Genomic DNA, 18,357 nt, shown 5'->3' on the forward strand with positions numbered 1-18,357 from the left:
TTTAATTTTGGTCTTCAATGATGATGCTGATGATGATCAATGATGTGACTGATATCAATGATCACAAAAAAAACTAGAAATTGTGAATGAATTATGTATGAACCGAACATGTTGGATATGTTTCAGACAAAAATACGATGGTATGGGATGATTTGAATTGAAATGAACGAAAAAACGTTTTCGATCAATATTGTGATAGCAAAAAAAAATATGGTGTGGTTAATAACTGAAATGGTTTTCACAGCAATTTTTAACCTTAACCTAGTTTATGGCCATAATAATGTTCATATTTGATTAACTCGATGGTACGTGTTTCTTTGAATTGGAAATATGAACAAAAAAAAATTATCAAGATTTGGAAATTTTATTCATCCAAGTGTTGAATTGAAATTTAAAATCGTTCACGTTTGTGACAAATGAAATCATCATTGATGGTTATGATTATGAAGATGATAAGTGAATACCGATATGTCATGTTAATAAACAACTACCGAATAATGATTTTTCTTTCCGCATTCGGATAAAATTCACCAAGAAAATCGAGGATAAATTTAGCGACGAAAAAAGTTACCTTTATACAAAACACTAGAAAATAATTATAGTTAAATCGTAAAAGAGTCGAAAATTGAATCGAAAAGAGTAAAGAAAACACTGTTTATGTTCAACAGGTGGAACAGAAAAACAAAATATTCCAGAAAAATGAGTAGCAAATGATGTTTATGAATATCCGGTTTTTTTCGGAAAGTATAAAAGTGTTTCAAAAATCATGGATTTTGATTATATTAACAATTTATCATTTAGTCCATACGTTGTGTGTTTTGTTAATAATTTTTTGTCTTTTTTATTTGTTTTTTTGTTTGTTTGTTTGTTCATCCGTGTTTTTAAACGCAGACAAAAACCCGAAAAACACTAACAAAAAAAAATGCGTTTCGTATACATTCTATTCATGGCTATATTGATAGTCACATTATTATTATCATTACAAGAAGTTGAAGCTGGTAAACAAAAGAAACGTATGCTTCTATTATTCTTATTATCATTATTGAATCGAAAAAGGATAATTGCACCATTACCTTTGCCATTACCACTACCAATACCGTAAGTTTTTTTTTTGTTTTTTTTTCATTATCGATCTAATTTTAAAAAACTCATAATTGATTTTCATTTTCCTTGCCAACAAAAAAAAAAAAATAAATAAATAAAAATAATAATGTATTGAACCCACACAACAGAATTACGATCAAAAAAGAACATTCCGTACATAAAGAACCATTACCGTTGACTGTGGTCAAAGAAGAATCCTATGATGATCATGATAAAAGCCAAAGCTATACACATGATGTTTATTAGATTGATTTCGTTAATTTTTTCCAATTTTTGTTTGTTTGTTTATTATCATTCAGTCATCATCATCATCATCACATAAACAACTTACCTTTCAGTCATCGAGTTTGTCTTATTAAAATTTTTTGGCGTTTCATCATCATCATCATTTTTAAATCAAATTCACATACAATCACTAAATTGGCTATTTTCAATTGATTATAAAAACCTATCTAGTTTATTTCGCATAAAAATGAAAGAAATTTCTTCCAAATTAGCAAAAACACTTTTTGTTTTTATTAACACAAATAATTGGTTCAAATTATACATATAAAAAAATTATATATAAATTATGCAAATAAAAATTTTACAAAAATAAATCATCATAAATGTTTAAAAAATCGATAAAACCAAATCAATGTAATAAATGTTCCAATAAAAAGAATAAAATGTTTTCCGCAATCAAAACATATTGATATAATCATTAGCCAATAAATCATTGGTGTTTGAATTGTATTGGATTGTTCGGCCCAAAACATTGGCAACATTGTACTACGTATGGATTTTAGTCCAATGATTGGTATGGATGAAACATGCATGTTGAATTGTATGGCAATACGACCATTGATTGGCATGCCGATATTTGGCTCTACATCTAAATATCCAATATGTTTAGAATAATCGGGCTGTAAACCTTTTACGGTTTCTTGTCGTCTTAAACTATTATAAAAATGTGGAAAAGAAGAACCAACTTTTAATTGTCCAAGACATGGTGATGTATCTATCCATCCTTGACATTTGGATAATTTGGATTGTAAACAATAACATCGATTCAATTTATTTGTAGAATTAAACAATTGAATATCGACAGAATAACGTACAACTTTGATTAACGATTGATGATAATGTGTGCTATAGAGAAATGAAAAAATCTCATTAATCGAATAATGGTCTGAATTTGTTTCTATGCTTACTGGTTTTTTATCAGACGAATTTTTCGACATACATTATGATTGAAAAATGAAATTTCTGGAGCTGTCAAATGCATTCCAAAATATAAACCAGAACTACCATTCATCTCATTACATGGCGGACGGAAATCTTTCAGTTTTCTTTTACCAGCCACTTTGTAAATGCCATCAAATAAATGACCACTTTTTGTATGACGAAAATGTTCATATAATTCTGATTTTTGACCAGAATTTTGTGGCCCGAATCCGTACGAATAATGTTCAAGGTCCATATTTTCCAATTCTGAATTGAATGTAATTCCCAAAGCTTTCAATGGTTTCAAAATACGTTGAACATTTTTTAAGAACTTTACTCGATGACCATCGAGTAGATCAAGTGCTTTTCGCTGTACAATAATCTTCTCGCCACTAGATCGGATTACATTCGCTACAACATTTTGAACAACTGGACTTAAGAATCCTAAAATAGAATTCTCTTTCATCATTGATTTCACCATATATAAAGCTGTCAAAAGAGGATAATTGAGTACAGTTAACTCGGTTTCCAATGGTAATGAATGATCTGGATCAAAATGAAAAAATGCTTGTTCCGTGAATTCAACGGTTTGGGATTTCCATTTATTAATTGTACGTTTTGTATTCACCCTTGTATCAAAGATCAAAATCGAATATTATGAATACATTCAGATAGTAAAATTAAGAAAACTTACCTGTAAACAAATGGTCCATATTCAACTAAAACTGGCCGTTGGCCACGAAGAAAATCATGAGCATTTTTTAATCCAAACAGATAGTATTTAATTGTATAAGGTAATGATGGATTTTGCAACATGATGGCCATTCGAGAATTTTGATCAAAGTTCAACTCTGACTCGATAGCTATAAGTATATATAGAATAAAAATCTATATGGTTATTTACAAATTATTATAAGGAAAAAAAATAAAAACAAACCATTATTGAACATTGGATCGAAAAACAAATAAGAATATAAAGTTAACAGTACAATAGTAGAAATGATTGTGATTTCTATGATTAATTTCAAAAATCGCCAAAATCGATTTTGTTTTCGTTTCTGTAACATTTTCATTCGAAGTATCGAATCAAAATCTTCGAGATTTGAAACGCCGGACATTTTTCGAATTATCCCATCTAGAAATGGTTCATGATGGCCAATAGGTTCTGGTAATGGTATCACTTTGATTTTTGGCAATGATATGATGGAAGATTTTTCATCAAACAAATGTATCGATTGATTGACTGATTTTGATAATTTAGAACTACGACTCATTATTTCGTTTTCATTCTAACCAACTATAATGTGAATATAATAATAAGTTCTAAAATTGTTATGAAAAAAATTTCAATGTCAAAATCGATCGAATCTCGGTCGTCAATGCCATAGACTCTATAGTGATTATCATGCGGTTAAACACATAGAAAAAAACCGTTACCATGACAAGATCTATTCTCGTTTCAAATCTTATGAATGGTGCTTTGTTTTTCATCTTGCTCATCTTTTTCTTTTTTTTTCATTTTAAGGTTTCAAAATATATCGATTGATATTCAGGTTGATTGAAGTCTTTATTTTTGTTATAAAATAAAAAATTCTATATATCAATATAGCTGTATAATTGATCCAGATAAACATTTACAAAAATCGACTCAAAGATCATAACGATTGATTTAATGAAACAAATAAATCAATACATCATCGTTGAAAGCAATGATCCATTTAATTGACTAAATAGTAAAAATACAAAAGGTTAACCTACCTTAATTTTGATTCCAATTCAATCATACCGAGCTTCGAATAATTTTTTATTTTTATTGCTTTTGAAACAAAAAAAAATGTTTACTGCCATTAGAAATTTTCCATGGAATTTTTGCACGTTATTCATGTACGGGACAAAATTTAATGAGTCGTAATAAAAAAAAATTTGTTTTTGCGAATCATCATCATCATCATCATTAATGTTTCATTAATTAATTGACTCACATCATCTTTCTTTCATCTTTATTAAAATTTAGATTGACTCTGCTCTACATTCAAGATAAATTTTATTTTACAAAATGTTATCAGAATTAAATTTATCTTGTTTATTTCAAGAAACTATTCCAGAATCTCCGAATCCTGATGATCAAAAAATCCCTTGTGTCATCACTAAATATTTAAACTATAATGAAATATTTGTTCAATTCAAAAAATATCGAGTATGTTTAACCATTATAAATATGAATATGAATAATTCCTGATTACAGATTAATATAATCTTTTTAATTCAAGGATTCCTTTGCTCAATTATCGAGTGATATGCATGCATATTACTGTGTTAAATCTTGGAATGAAATGGTTTTTATTGAAAAAGCAAGCAATGAACAATTGATAAAAAATCTTTTTATATATCATGATCATCATTATGATTTGTATTTACGTGCGAAAATACTTGACTTATTTGCAGGTCGAAAGGTTTGTAATATGATATTTATGCTAATTATCGTTAGCATTTGTATATTTCAGTATCGCGTATTATTTCTGGACCTTGGATATGAATACATTGCCGATAAAAATGATTTAATTTTGAATGATAATCCTGAATTTCTGAAATTACCAATTCAAGGATTTCAATTTGGTCTTCGATTAGATGATGCAGATTATCAGATGATTGAACATCATCCGGAAAAATCAGAATTCAATCTTGCTGTACAGAAAATTGTTCTATCAAGTAGTGATTTTTGGATTTCATTTTCAAAAAATATGGACCAATGTAAAGTTAATGTCTTTTGTAAACATCATGATCAAATTATTGATTTGGCAAAATTTATCAAATCAAAGATAAATTCTAAGACTGAAATGGTCGTTACTAAAAACGGCGCCACAAATTCAAATGTTAAATCATCTGAAAAAGGCATTGATGGCCATCTTTCAGAATCAATTATATCATCATCATCCATAATGATTGTTCATCCTTTACTTTGGGAATCATATGCTCAATTCGTTATGAAAGTTAAACAGGTGACATCACCAAATGATTTCTATTTAAAATTCATTGCCGATCCGGATTATCAAAAATTCAAAGCAAAATTACAATCTTATATGACCAGTAATTCAATTCAAAGAATTAGCGCTCCTAAAATTGGACATGTATACGGTGCTATCGCTGATCATCATCGTAATAAATATATTCGCGTATTCATACTATCATTTGATGATAAGACAAATGAATACAATTGTTTTGAAATGGATAAAGGAATGGATGCTTTCTACAAGTCAACACATTTGTATAAAATCCCAGAAGATCTTGCTACATTTCCAGCACGATCTGTTCGTGCCTCCCTTTACGGTATAAATTATTAATGTCAATAATAGATTTTTTTATTTAATTAAAAATTCTTTTTTTTACTATAGGTGTTGTGCCAAAAAATAATGAAGAATGGAATATGGAAACCACTATGGAATTGCAACAAAAAATTTGTGAACAGAAAGCAGAAGTTATAACCATGGAATTTAATCATGAGAAACATTTCTTAAAATGTTCACTAATCGTTGACGATATTAATGTTGGCGATTATTTAATTGAAAATGGTTATGCCGATATCGATGGATGAGCAAACATCATTGGCCAGCCAATTTATATATGTGTATAAGTTCGTTTATCATAACCCTTAAATTAATGTAGAATAGTTGTCAATTAACAAAATGAAAAAAACCAGATTTTCTTAGTATGGAGATAATAATTAAAGTTTAAATTTTTACTCCAGAATAAGACTAAAAAAAATTCCATACGAGAATTTTATCATTATTTTTTTTTTACTTTTGTTTTTAAACTGGTTTATTCGCCTTCTTTGTAAATTCACACTATAAATTTAGACTCAATGCGTTAAATGATGGCATTGAACTGTAAGAGTTAATAAATCGAATCTCATTATTTTAATATTGTTCGATTGTGGATAAATGATATTCAAGAAAGAAAGTAAAAAACAAAAAAAAATGTTCAAATTTATCTTTGTGACATCTATCCATATCATATTTGTTTTTATACCAGCTTAAAAATATCTATATTGGTTATCATGTTTTTTCATTAAACTTGAATGATGAACGAATATTGCAAATTTCTTCCACATCGATGTTTGAAAACGTTCACATGGAAAAAATCAGCATAGATTCTTTCATCAATCATTCAGTTAGGGTTCTTTTTTATTGTTTGTCTTGAACACACAAGTGTGAACTTTTTCTCTGAATCTTTATCAAAAAATAAACAAATATATTAATTTCATTCAGATTCCAACAACCATGAAAGATTATGATTATGAACATGCATCAACTACAAACTCCATTATCATCATCTTATATGTGAATCCAACTTTTGAAAATTTCATCATTTTTTTTATCATTCATCGATATTTAGCAGGATTGATTTGATTGAGGAATTTCTTGAATGGTCCATGATTTGTTAAGAAGATTGTATTATACTTGTTGGTTGATAAAATAGATGGTAAACCATTAGGGTAAAATAACATGAAAGTTTCCTTAACGTCATTCAGGTAAGAAAATAAACTATTAAAAATAATTGTTATTGTTAAATTGTTTCATTACAATGTTGTTATTAAAAAAAAGAAAGTTTGTGTTTGATAATGATGTTTTGGATGTAATTAGTCAAAATGGGAAAAGTATAATTTTAATGATGATGATGATGATGAAAACAAAAAAACACTGAAAAAATAAATTCGAATGAATGCAGTCTTCAGGCAAGATTTCATCATCAAATGCAAACTCACAGATGGACACAAAATGAAAATCACGTGTATTACACGTATTACAATAATCAATTCGAAAAATATCGAATTTTTTCTATCGAAACCATTATTTCTTTATACAGATGAAATTCGGCGGATTTTTTTTCCAACATCAAAATAGCGTGAAATCTGACTTTATCATATCTTTATCATAAAATTTTTAATGCTTCACACGGTGTTTGATAATTCAGAATATATTCAATAGTTTCTTCTCCAGAAGTAGATATGATCAATTTTAAAATTCATGATTTTACTACTATCATTCCAATCAATTGGAATCGTCTTATCTAAACATTCATCAGGTCATAATAACATTCATGAAATCATTATTGAATACAAATGAATGGTAAAACATTCAATTTATGATATTCAAAACATCAGAACTATGATTATAAAAACAAAATAAAACTAAAAAACTTTTATTCAAATACATATTACATATACATAAATCAATTATGAAAATAATCGACATAAACATTTAGATAGATTGCTTATATATTGATGTGTTTTTGTTATTTTTTTTCTAACAAGAAAGTAAAAAAAAAAAACATTATAAAAAATGTCAAAAAAATTTTTTTTTGTGACATCTATCCATAATATTATGTGTTTGTGTATATAACCAGCTTAATATAATATATCTATATGGTTATTATGTTTTTTCCTTAAACTTGAATGCTGAACAAATGTTGGACACATTTATTCACATCGATGTTTATAAACGATTACATGAAAAATCAGCATACACTAACTATCATAGATTCTTGCATCAATCATTCAGTGAGGGTTCTTTTTTATTGCTTGTTCTTAAACACGCAAGTGTGAAGTTTTTTTCTGAACCTTTACCACAAAATAATAAATAAACAGATATTAATTTCATTCAGATTCAAACAACCATGAAGGAAAAACATCAACGACAAACTCCAATATCATCATCTTATACGAATCCGACTTTCGAATCAATATCGATCAATAATAACGAAAAACCGAAATTACCGGCAATAAATGATGTTTCGATTGTATGGAAAAATCTTCGCTATGAAATTGCAAATAATGTGTTGGGTTTCGATTGTTGTGGTGATCGACAAATTATTATTAATCGTTTGAATGGCCATTTACATTTTAATAGCTTGAATGGGTTTCTTGGCCCAAGTGGTGCTGGCAAAACTACATTATTGAATTGTCTGAATGGTGCATTATATTCAGGTTTAAGTGAAGATTCAGAAATTTATTTTGGAGAATCATCAAGTCGCTCAATTCGTTTCATTCAACAACACGTACATGAAACAATTATTGGTCGTATGACAGTTCGCCAAGTATTGTACTATGCATTTTGTTTCAAAAATCCTGGACAAAAAAATCGATTCTGTCAACATACACAAGCTGTCTTGAAAGAATTACTTCTAGATGAAACTATATTGGATAATACATTTGAAAATTGTTCCGGTGGTGAACAACGTCGTATCGCCATTGCACAAGAATTAATGTCACTTAATAAACCAACATTTTTATTTATTGATGAACCGACTACTGGTTTGGATAGTCATGCAGCATTGTTGGTTATGCAATGTCTTCGACGATTAATAATCAAAAGTCGAATGACAATTTTATGTTCGATTCATGCACCTAGTTCGGAAATAATGGCCTTATTTGACAAAATATATATTCTGGCTAAAGGTGGTGTATGCATTTATTCCGATTCACCAGAAAATCTTCGCCCAAAGCTCAAACAAACAATCGTTGATCCTGAGATTGTACAAATGCTGGAAGATTTGGAACAGCCACCTGTTGAAGTTTACCTAAAAATTGCTTGTCAAGGTATGTTCACTGATCATTTATACATTTTTTTTACCAAAATAAAATCTAAATCTAGGTATTAATGATAAGAATGTACGACTGTTGGCAAATAAAACTTTGCTTGAAGAACAAGAGCAAATGGGTAATGAGAAATTTTCATTTACAACGTTACAATTTATGCAGAAAGGTGTCAAAAATGATCATCAAATATTTTCCCTCACTGATTTTTATCTGCAATTATGTCGAATGTTTAATATTGTATTCATTGCCGAATATCGAACGTTAATTTTTCAGGCAGCATTCTATGCGTTTATTTTTCTAATTACGGCTTCATTGTTTGATCAACGAATGGTTCAGGCAGAAACTTGTTATACATTGAATATGGATGAAGAATCAATGCATAATTTTACTTGTCGTGATCGTTTAAATGCCCAGTTTTTTAGTGATCAATATAAGATTTATCAAGCGTATATGATTGCAATTATTGGCATGGGCATTATATGCATATCGAGCATTTCATTCATACCAATTTTAAAAGTTTTCAATAATGAACATCGTAATCGTAAGTTTTCTTATGAATCCTAAACATGATTCTGATAAAAATTTGTCCACAGAATGGTATAGTATGGGCGTTTTCTATTGGTCATTCGTCATTGTTCGTCTTGTTGAAATAACCATAATGGCTGTTTATATGACTGCATCAATCTATTTCTTTGTCGATCATAGCTATGTGGATGAAAATCGTATCAATTGGTTTCGATTTGGACATTTTGTATATTTTATCTGGATATATGCCATATATCTACAAAGTAGTGGACATATTCTCAGCTTATTATCATTGGGATATTTAGAAGTGGCTATTCTTGGTGGTCTTACGGTTATTAACGCTATGACATTCTGTACCGGTTATATGTTCTTTTTTGAACACGGTAACTCGGTGCTAGAAATTATGTCAGAAATTATACCAATCAAACCGATAACAAATGGATTGATCTATGCCTTTTATGGAATAGATCGATGCGATCAAGAAACAGAAACATCATTTGTTTTAGAAGATTTCGGTACCAATCCATTGACCGTATATAATGAATTACAAAGAACGCTCATCATTATTGCCTATATTCGTATTGTAACATTTTTGGTAATGATTATTCGTTTCAGCTTGCGAATTCATCGAAAAACATTCATCCAATCTAATCATGATGCCGATTTGTTGCCTATATATTATTCGGAGATTTTTGATTCACCTAAAAAACTTGAAATTGATATGGATAGAATATCTCGTACTAAAAATGATGATGAAATTGAATTTGAAAATTTTTCACGTGAAAAACTTATGATTGCATGGCGATCGGTTACATTATTTGCATCGAAATCCATTCATGAAATTCGATCAGTTCAGGATATTCACGAATCGAAACTAATTCTTCGTGATTTAAACGGACAATTCCGATTTGGTACATTGAATGCGTTAATGGGACCATCTGGTGCTGGGAAAACGTCACTGTTAAAAGTGTTGAATGGTCGATCAAAGACTCGATTGAATGTTGAAAGTGAATTTTATCTAAGCAAATTCACACCAACAAAAACCTGTTATATCACACAAGATGTTTCTGGTCATCTGATGCCCGGAATGACAGCCAAACAATTATTGATTTTTGCTTCACGACTGAAAAATGTTTCCGAAGGAAAACACGTGGATCATGAAAGTATTTCATTGAATATCCTAAATGAATTAGATCTTTATGAAGCAAGAGATACGATGGTCGATAGATGTTCCGGTGGTCAACGAAAACGTCTAGCTTTAGGCATAGAATTAACATCTTTACGAATGCCAAATCTGATCTGTATTGATGAACCTACTAGTGGATTGGATTCCAATTCATCTGTAGTCGTCACGGCTTGTTTACGTAAATTGGCACGTTTACATAATCTTTGCATTATTACCTCCATTCATCAACCGAATACTGATGTCTTAATGATGTTTGATGATGTTTATGTTCTAGCCAAAGGTGGTGTTTGTGTCTATTCCGGACATCCGAATGAAATACGGCAACATTTATCACAACATTCAGCCAGTAATGATGTTCATAAAGATTTGTTTCCCATTGAAGAATTAATAAAATATTCTTGTCTCGACCACAATAATTTTCAGGTAAAAAATCTAGTACAAGCAACTAAGACAAAAATTCTTGACAAAAATTCTTACAACCTGAATGAAGAAACACAATTGGTATTGGATGGCATACCAAATAATCGTGTACGATTCTCAATACATTCGATTTGGATATTAATCATTCGTTATTGTTATTTTATTCGTGGATTCCAATGGATACATCTATTAATCTTTCCATTATGTTTATTGATTGATGGTTTAATTATGGGCCTCATATTTGATCCTAAGATTGCTTTGCCTTCAGGTTGTATCAATCTTGAAGATGATTTTAATAATACTTGTGCTCGTACTGAACAACAACTAACAGATGAATCGGATTTACGAACAAATTTCGCCTATACTGTTACTCATTTGAACATGTTTCTCAATTTGATTATGCTTCAGAGTGCTTTAATGTTCTCCAAAGATTTCGTTTATTTTCTTAATGAACATCGTAATGGTAAGACAATATCACGATATTTCATGACTATTTTTTGATTTTATTTCATTTTCGATATCTAGGATGGTATAGCACTGGTGCATTTTATGTGATGAAAATTTCCATAGAAATATTGCCCTTGTTTTTGATAGCTTTTCTATTTGCTTATGAAATTAATATCTATGAAGTCGTTCGTCCACGTATCTACTTTTGGATTGTCGCCTTATTCATATTGGGTGCAATGGCTTTACAAGGTGCTGGATATTTATTATCAATTTTAGCTACCGGTGATTTCACTACACTTATAACTTATTTTGTTGGTTTAAGTACTTTTGCCGTAATGCTTAGCAATTCAACATCACCTGTACATCGTTTGCATTATATTTACCAGTTCCTATCTTGTTTATCACCATTTCGTTTCGTATTTGAAGCTTTAATTTTGTTAGAATATGGATTTGGTCGATGTGGTCGAAAACAAATACAAGTCATATTGTATAAATTACATCTAGCCCATGAAGAAGATGATTTATTTTTTTCTATACTAATGCTGGTTGTCAATATCATCGTCTATCGTTTACTAGCATTTTTAGTATTATGGATCAAATCTAATCCTTATCAAAATCGACGAACTCGTGCTGATCGTATATTATATCATCATGGGACATTAGCACCATCAAATGCTACAATACCAGGATTGTCTTGTCATAATGAATTTACTATACATCAAATATCCATATGAGCCATACATTTGTATTCAATCATAAATCTGCTAAATTTTTATTTTTATTCACTGACAAAATTTCATTTTTATAACCGGAAAAAAAATCTTCTGTCTCTCTATTCTTTGGTGCAATGGTTTGATTTAACAGCAACGATTTTAAAAAAATTTTTTAACAATTCTATAGTTTGGATATTCTTGTATTTTGTTGAATAAAAATCTTTTGTTAAAAAATTCTTAGGTATAATACCTAGAAGGCGCCACTGCTCAAAAACTTTGAATTATCAACATGTGTTTGTTATTACCATCATCCACTGATGTTTGCGATAATTAATTCAACTTTTTAAACTTTATCTGATTTGATAAGAATATTCTGTTTTTGTGAATGAATTATTATGTTCAAAGATAAAAATAGGATTTAATTTAATATCAACAACATTTTTTGGTATAATTTGATTTCGGTGTTACATTTATGCCACCATTAACTTTACAATTATTCTTTTGATTTTGTTTCGCAATAATCATTTTGATTGCAATAATTATTGTATTATCGACATCGAAACCAGTTTTGCAACTAGTCTCTATAAATATACAATTCGGTCCAATTTCATTAGCCAAACGTATACCTGATTGTCGAGATATGAAACTTAATTTATCATCTTTATTGTTAATGTAACGAAGATCACATTTGTTTCCAATCAAAAGCAATGGAATCGGTTCGAAAACAGTATCTTCGATTGATGTAAGCCAGTTTCGTACGTTAAGGAATGTTTGCTCTTTTGTAATGTCAAATACCATACAAATAGCATCAACACGACGGTAATAATTTCTGGTAATTGAATGATAACGTTCTTGACCAGCAGTATCCCATAGCTGAAGATCATAAAATTCATTATCCACTTTAACTTGTACGGTCTTTGGAATAAATCAATATCATAATGATAATGTCAACATTGAAACAATTAATTATTATTATTTTCACCTGAAAATCAATACCAATAGTCGGAAATGGATCAGATTTGAATGTCCCGGTACGAATTCGATTTATAAGCGATGTTTTACCCACAGTCGAATCACCAATCATTATTAATTTAAGTGTTTGTTTTGATGGCGGTTGCCTTTGGGGCCTTGTTTGAATACGAACTATTTTTAAGTATTTAATTTAGATGGCAAGCAATGGTAAGTAAATAAAAGAAAAAAACATAAAAATAATTTTCATTATCTTACCAATGCAGTCATTTTCACCGATCGTAATTTTTCTATGACAAAAAATAAAATGCTCATCGACATCACAATAACGATCAAGAATCGAATGTTTCACTTTTATCACTATAGAAAAATGTAAGAATCAATATTTGTTGATTGTTATTAATAATAATAATCGTAAATAATATTTTTTTTTATTTCTAGATAAACTTGCCATCACTTTTTTCATCATTTGGCTTTCTATTGTTATCCACATCATCATCATTAATATTACGAGCAATGACATCATTCCGAATATTTTTATCACAAAGTGAATGACGATCACGACAATGATTACAATTATTTTCACGCTTAAGGCTATTTTTCTTGTCATTATTAAATGATTTATTGAAACTATAGCTATCATCAACAGTTTTATCGTCATTGAAACAATTGATACAATTGCTATTATAATCAACGTAATGGCTATCATCAAATGGATTATTACGTTTTTGTTGTTGTTGTTTATGATGATGATGTTGATGTTGACATAATGAATAACAATGATGATAAACTTGAGTATTCGGCATATTATGAATTAATGATTCGTTTATCGATGTCTTCATGGAATGTTTGAAATGAGAATTTTGATGATGGAAGCATTTTTTAATTTTATCCTGATCTTTGTCTTCATCATCAACATCGAATGACATTTGTCTTTGGAACGGAATCATTGTGCAACCGTGCTTATGTGGTCTAAGTTTTTCGCTGTTATTTGTTGGTGTAGATTGCAGATTCATATGGGAATTGTTTGTCTTCAATTTATCCTGATTTTTACACATATCATGATGATGCCAATTTTGATGACTAAAATTTCGAGAAATCATAAGTCGTTTTTCTTGATTATTGATGTTGTTGAAATGTAAAATTTTGGCAATCCTCGAATCTTGATTTGGAATCATATTTCTGGATTCATTAAGTTTAGTTGGCAATGATTGCATTAAATCCGAACGAAATGCATCTCGTTGATGGAAACTAAATAATCGGCGACGAATTTTTGCAATATTGATTGGTTCAACGCCAGTAAATAGTCTACCAATGATCGATGCATTCGTTTGTCGCCCTAAACTATTGGATCTATTGGTACAATGATTATTAGTTTTATCAACAACACAATCAGCTGATGATGATTTCATCGAAAATATCATTTGATTCGAAATAAAATTGTCAACATTATTAAATGATGGCTTCGATAATGATGATTTAGTAGATTGTTGTTGTTCGTTAGCAATCAAATTTAATATGGATTCCTCTTTCAATATATCAAATATCTGTTCCTGTAATGAACCATTTGTCTGTTGAAGTTTAGCATTGATATTTCTATTGAATGGGTTTATAGCAAATATCAGTGATTAGAATTGCTTAATACATTCATAATAAGTATTTAATTTAACAAACCTCAAACGCACAATCTCTTTATTCAATTTTTGTACATCGTTTCCATATCCAATATTAGATTTTATTTGTTTAATTTCATCTTCATTCAATTCATCATCAGACAAACAAGATTTGTCGATACTTTGTCGTATGCTAGCAAGATTAAAGTTATCTCTATTTGCTTTCTTATTATCATTCATCTCTATTGAATTGTTTGAATTTGAATTCAACATTATTATTTGATTTGGCAATGATTTTATAGTTGATTTTAATTCAAGAATCTTCAACATAGAATCATTATTGTCATTTTCATCAATTATTGCTTTTTTGTCTTTATCATCATCATCATCATTATTTCTATTATTATTATTCGTTGTATCAATGACGAATTTAGTTGAATTTTTGTTTTGATTTATACAATCACCATAATGTATGCGTCGATGATTCTCTGTTCCAGCCTCAGGTTGTATAGTTATTTTTTCTAACTCGACTAATGACGATAAGTTTTTTGAATTTAAATTCGTGATTTTGAATTTTTCTTCATTGCATTCATAAATATTACCATCACCATGAGCTTCATTAAGATTGATCATCATCATTGTCTGGTATTCATGTCATGGTATGAGTTTCATATATTCATTAATGAATATTGTTTCGATGGAATGGAACGATCCAGAAAGTAAATGGAACAAAAAATGATTGAAAAAATGAAAAAGAACGCATCGGAGATTGATGATTGAAAACCAGAAATTGACATTTCAATTTGAGTGAAAAAGAAAATTTAAAATTTAAATTTTGTCAGTTTTTTCCGCATTTCATGCAAACAAACCTTTTCTGCATCTTCATTATCTATTACATTGTCATTGGCAAATTTTTCTCGGCTAATTAGATTTTCTTGTGAATCATCAGCTTTTTTTTCTCCCTTCTCATTATCAGTATCATCATCATGTGATGATGATAATGAAATGGTGAACATTTTCAATTCTGATGATGATAAATCTGCTTGTGTAAATTTATCTGGTCCACAATTAATTGATCTAATTAAAAAAAATCAAGACGAGAAAAAAGAATAATCAGATTGGTTCGAGCAGTTCGAATGATGAGAATTCTTAAATTCGAATAGATAACATCAAAATCATTATGAAAAAGTAGATTAAAAAACCAGAATTCGGTCAAGTGGCTTTTTGGGGGCAATGGGGCAACCGAATTGTAAATAAAAACCTGAAGAATTTTTTCTATTGTCCATAAAATAATCGAATATTACGAAAATGTTCCAATGTCAAAATCAAATAGTAACTGAAAATGAGAAATTACAAAAAAAAGTAGCCGAAAAGATTCATTGAACTGAAAAATAAAGAAAAAATTTCGGAAAATTGAAAAGAATCAAATCATCATTTGTGACGATGTTAAAGTAGACTAGAATAAATAACCTGAAATCAGATTCATTCATTCATTCATCCATGAATATGATTTTAGGCCTAACAATATTTTTTTTTCTTCATACACAATTCTTACCTTTGGGCAAAATAAATTGCATTCCGTTTGTTTGTTTTATGATTATTATTTTTATCATCAAATTGATCTAGTTTATTGGCTAAAACGTTTTGAGTAAAATGATCGTTATTTTCATCATTTGATAAGTTGTTTGAAAATCGTTTATGATGAGGTCGATGTATTCCATCATCATCATGATTATTTGGATCGAATTGATTCATTAGTTGTTGTTGTTGATGGTGGTGGTGGTCGCCTATCGTCAAAGATGTTGGCATCATCATTTCTTCTTTTTGTTTTTGATAATGATTTTTGGTTATTTTTGATGACATAGTTTCATCATTATCAATATTATTATTATCATTATTATTGCAATTTATTGGTTCTTCAATTTTTTGACAATCGTTATAATTATGGAATGATGTTGAGAATATTATGGCAATAATAATAATAATAATAACGATGATGAATAGAAGTAGAAATAATGAAAATAAAATGATCATTGATAGACCTGTAATTAATTAATCAATTTATAATGGAAAAATATTCACAACGTTTTTTGTCTCTATACGAATCTTTTTATGTTGCTGAAAAAAATATGTAGAAACGATGATGATGATGAAGATGAAAACGAAATCTGATTAACGATAATTTTTCATATAATTAAATAAATTTTTTTTTCTTTTCATTCATTAAACTCTATAGTACTCTATATGATATATTTCATATTCAATATGTTCATGTTTACAGATGATAAAAAAAAGTTTCATTTTATTATTAATAAAATTTTTTTCATTAAAACGGAAATGTTTTCAACGGAAACATGTATGTATGAACGTAATATGTAATTCTCACCCAAATATTCGTTTGTCGATTTCGATTTCCGATTTAATGACGAAACATTTTCATTCTTTCTTTCGGAGGTGCAATGATACTATCAATGACAAATGTCTTTTTTTTATATTGTGTGGTATTTTGATTTTTTTGGACAAAAAAAAAAAAAAAAAAATACAAACGAATCAATGGTGATGAAGATGATTTCAATGGAAACTAGAGAACAAAAAAAAAATTTGTTCGTCTAATTGACTGTATGGTTTATTGCCTGAAAATTCAATTTATATCAACATTATATTGGCTTTGGATATTTTTATCATTCATTCATATATGTATTGGTTGGTTTTGTAAATGGTTGGTTGGCTAATGGTTTTTTGTGTGTTGTGTCGATAACATTTATTTTTTCATAATATTCAGGCATTTATATTTAATCGAAAAAAAATAAAATTATTAAATCCTGTTTAACCATGGCTGTAATCAGTGTGAAAATAATGATGATGATGATGATGATGATGAATAGAAAAAACAACCATCTTATCATAACTGTTTTCTTTTCTTCTTAGAAATTCCATTAGTCTATTAGTTTTTTTTCTAGAAATTCATGCATTTGTATGTATGTGTGTGTGTGTGTGTGTGTGTCTGTGAATGGACGTGGGTGTTGATGTTTATGAGATAAACAAATTCAGTTAAAAATCTAATAATAAATATAATTTGAATCCAAGAATGAAAATGTGTGAGAAAAAAAATTTGAATATATCCATGGATGAATCAATGTGATTATTCACGTGATTTGATGCTATTTTCTATATAGTTAAATGAAGTTGAAACTTGTAAACTTTAATTTGGAATTGAGAGTGGGAGATAAACAGAATGAAGGAATCATTGCTATTATTGCATTCATCACAAATATATTGTGTGAAAAAAAATCCGTTTGAACATCAAACATCATCAAATACTCGTTAAGAATAAATGTGAAATCGATTCAGTAATGGCCTGCTATATAGATTGAACATCATTATCATCATCATCGTTTTTTTCCAATGAATCGGTCTTTTCATGTTCTTAGCTAAAAAAAACTTTGCTATTTAATTTTCTTGTCTATCTCAATATTCTGATTGATGTGGTTTCAATCATTACTACACAATGTTTCTGTTTTTATCATGTTTTTTATATCAAGTTTCGATGGAAAAAGTTCTTGATTATTCTACATACAA

The 18,357-nt window shown here is 28.9% G+C and overlaps 5 protein-coding genes across 9 annotated transcripts; 3 read left to right on the forward strand and 2 right to left on the reverse strand.

The window, feature by feature from the left end:
* Positions 1 to 779: 779 nt before the first annotated feature.
* On the forward strand, positions 780 to 1,791 carry LOC124495231 (uncharacterized). The gene is made up of 2 exons (XM_047058568.2): positions 780 to 1,098; positions 1,233 to 1,791. Exons 1-2 carry the CDS (start codon positions 923 to 925, stop codon positions 1,348 to 1,350), a joined length of 294 nt encoding a protein of 97 aa, XP_046914524.2. The 5' UTR covers positions 780 to 922; the 3' UTR covers positions 1,351 to 1,791.
* LOC124494796 (scavenger receptor class B member 1) lies at positions 1,598 to 4,153 on the reverse strand. Of its 4 annotated transcripts, none has more exons than XM_075729027.1 (5): positions 4,069 to 4,153; positions 3,248 to 3,875; positions 3,005 to 3,173; positions 2,298 to 2,939; positions 1,598 to 2,235 (listed from the first exon to the last, which is right to left on the reverse strand). In XM_075729027.1, the coding sequence occupies exons 2-5, from the start codon at positions 3,582 to 3,584 to the stop codon at positions 1,707 to 1,709; spliced, it is 1,677 nt and encodes a 558-aa protein (XP_075585142.1). In that variant the 5' UTR covers positions 3,585 to 3,875; positions 4,069 to 4,153; the 3' UTR covers positions 1,598 to 1,706. The 4 variants fall into 4 exon arrangements, with proteins under 4 accessions (XP_075585142.1, XP_075585143.1, XP_075585145.1 ...); XM_075729028.1 differs by having other exon boundaries at positions 3,248 to 3,607; positions 4,069 to 4,112; XM_075729030.1 differs by lacking the exon at positions 4,069 to 4,153 and having other exon boundaries at positions 2,298 to 2,856; positions 2,926 to 2,939; positions 3,248 to 3,596.
* On the forward strand, positions 3,797 to 6,228 carry qin (tudor domain-containing protein qin). Its single transcript, XM_047058567.2, has 6 exons — positions 3,797 to 3,863; positions 3,920 to 4,058; positions 4,162 to 4,507; positions 4,581 to 4,763; positions 4,815 to 5,637; positions 5,703 to 6,228. Exons 3-6 carry the CDS (start codon positions 4,367 to 4,369, stop codon positions 5,900 to 5,902), a joined length of 1,347 nt encoding a protein of 448 aa, XP_046914523.1. The 5' UTR covers positions 3,797 to 3,863; positions 3,920 to 4,058; positions 4,162 to 4,366; the 3' UTR covers positions 5,903 to 6,228.
* On the forward strand, positions 6,189 to 12,608 carry LOC124495300 (uncharacterized). 2 transcript variants are annotated; one of them, XM_047058655.2, is made up of 5 exons: positions 6,189 to 6,838; positions 7,972 to 8,905; positions 8,961 to 9,446; positions 9,499 to 11,499; positions 11,562 to 12,608. In XM_047058655.2, the coding sequence occupies exons 2-5, from the start codon at positions 7,984 to 7,986 to the stop codon at positions 12,215 to 12,217; spliced, it is 4,065 nt and encodes a 1,354-aa protein (XP_046914611.2). In that variant the 5' UTR covers positions 6,189 to 6,838; positions 7,972 to 7,983; the 3' UTR covers positions 12,218 to 12,608. The 2 variants fall into 2 exon arrangements, with proteins under 2 accessions (XP_046914611.2, XP_046914610.2); XM_047058654.2 differs by having other exon boundaries at positions 6,414 to 6,838; positions 7,955 to 8,905.
* LOC124495301 (uncharacterized) lies at positions 12,594 to 18,332 on the reverse strand. The gene is made up of 7 exons (XM_047058656.2): positions 16,334 to 18,332; positions 15,648 to 15,855; positions 14,840 to 15,420; positions 13,617 to 14,761; positions 13,424 to 13,525; positions 13,179 to 13,339; positions 12,594 to 13,111 (listed from the first exon to the last, which is right to left on the reverse strand). The coding sequence occupies exons 1-7, from the start codon at positions 16,810 to 16,812 to the stop codon at positions 12,626 to 12,628; spliced, it is 3,162 nt and encodes a 1,053-aa protein (XP_046914612.2). The 5' UTR covers positions 16,813 to 18,332; the 3' UTR covers positions 12,594 to 12,625.
* Positions 18,333 to 18,357: the final 25 nt, after the last annotated feature.

Source organism: Dermatophagoides farinae, chromosome 3, assembly GCF_024713945.1.
Source record: "Dermatophagoides farinae isolate YC_2012a chromosome 3, ASM2471394v1, whole genome shotgun sequence".
Taxonomy (NCBI): Eukaryota; Metazoa; Arthropoda; class Arachnida; order Sarcoptiformes; family Pyroglyphidae; genus Dermatophagoides; species Dermatophagoides farinae.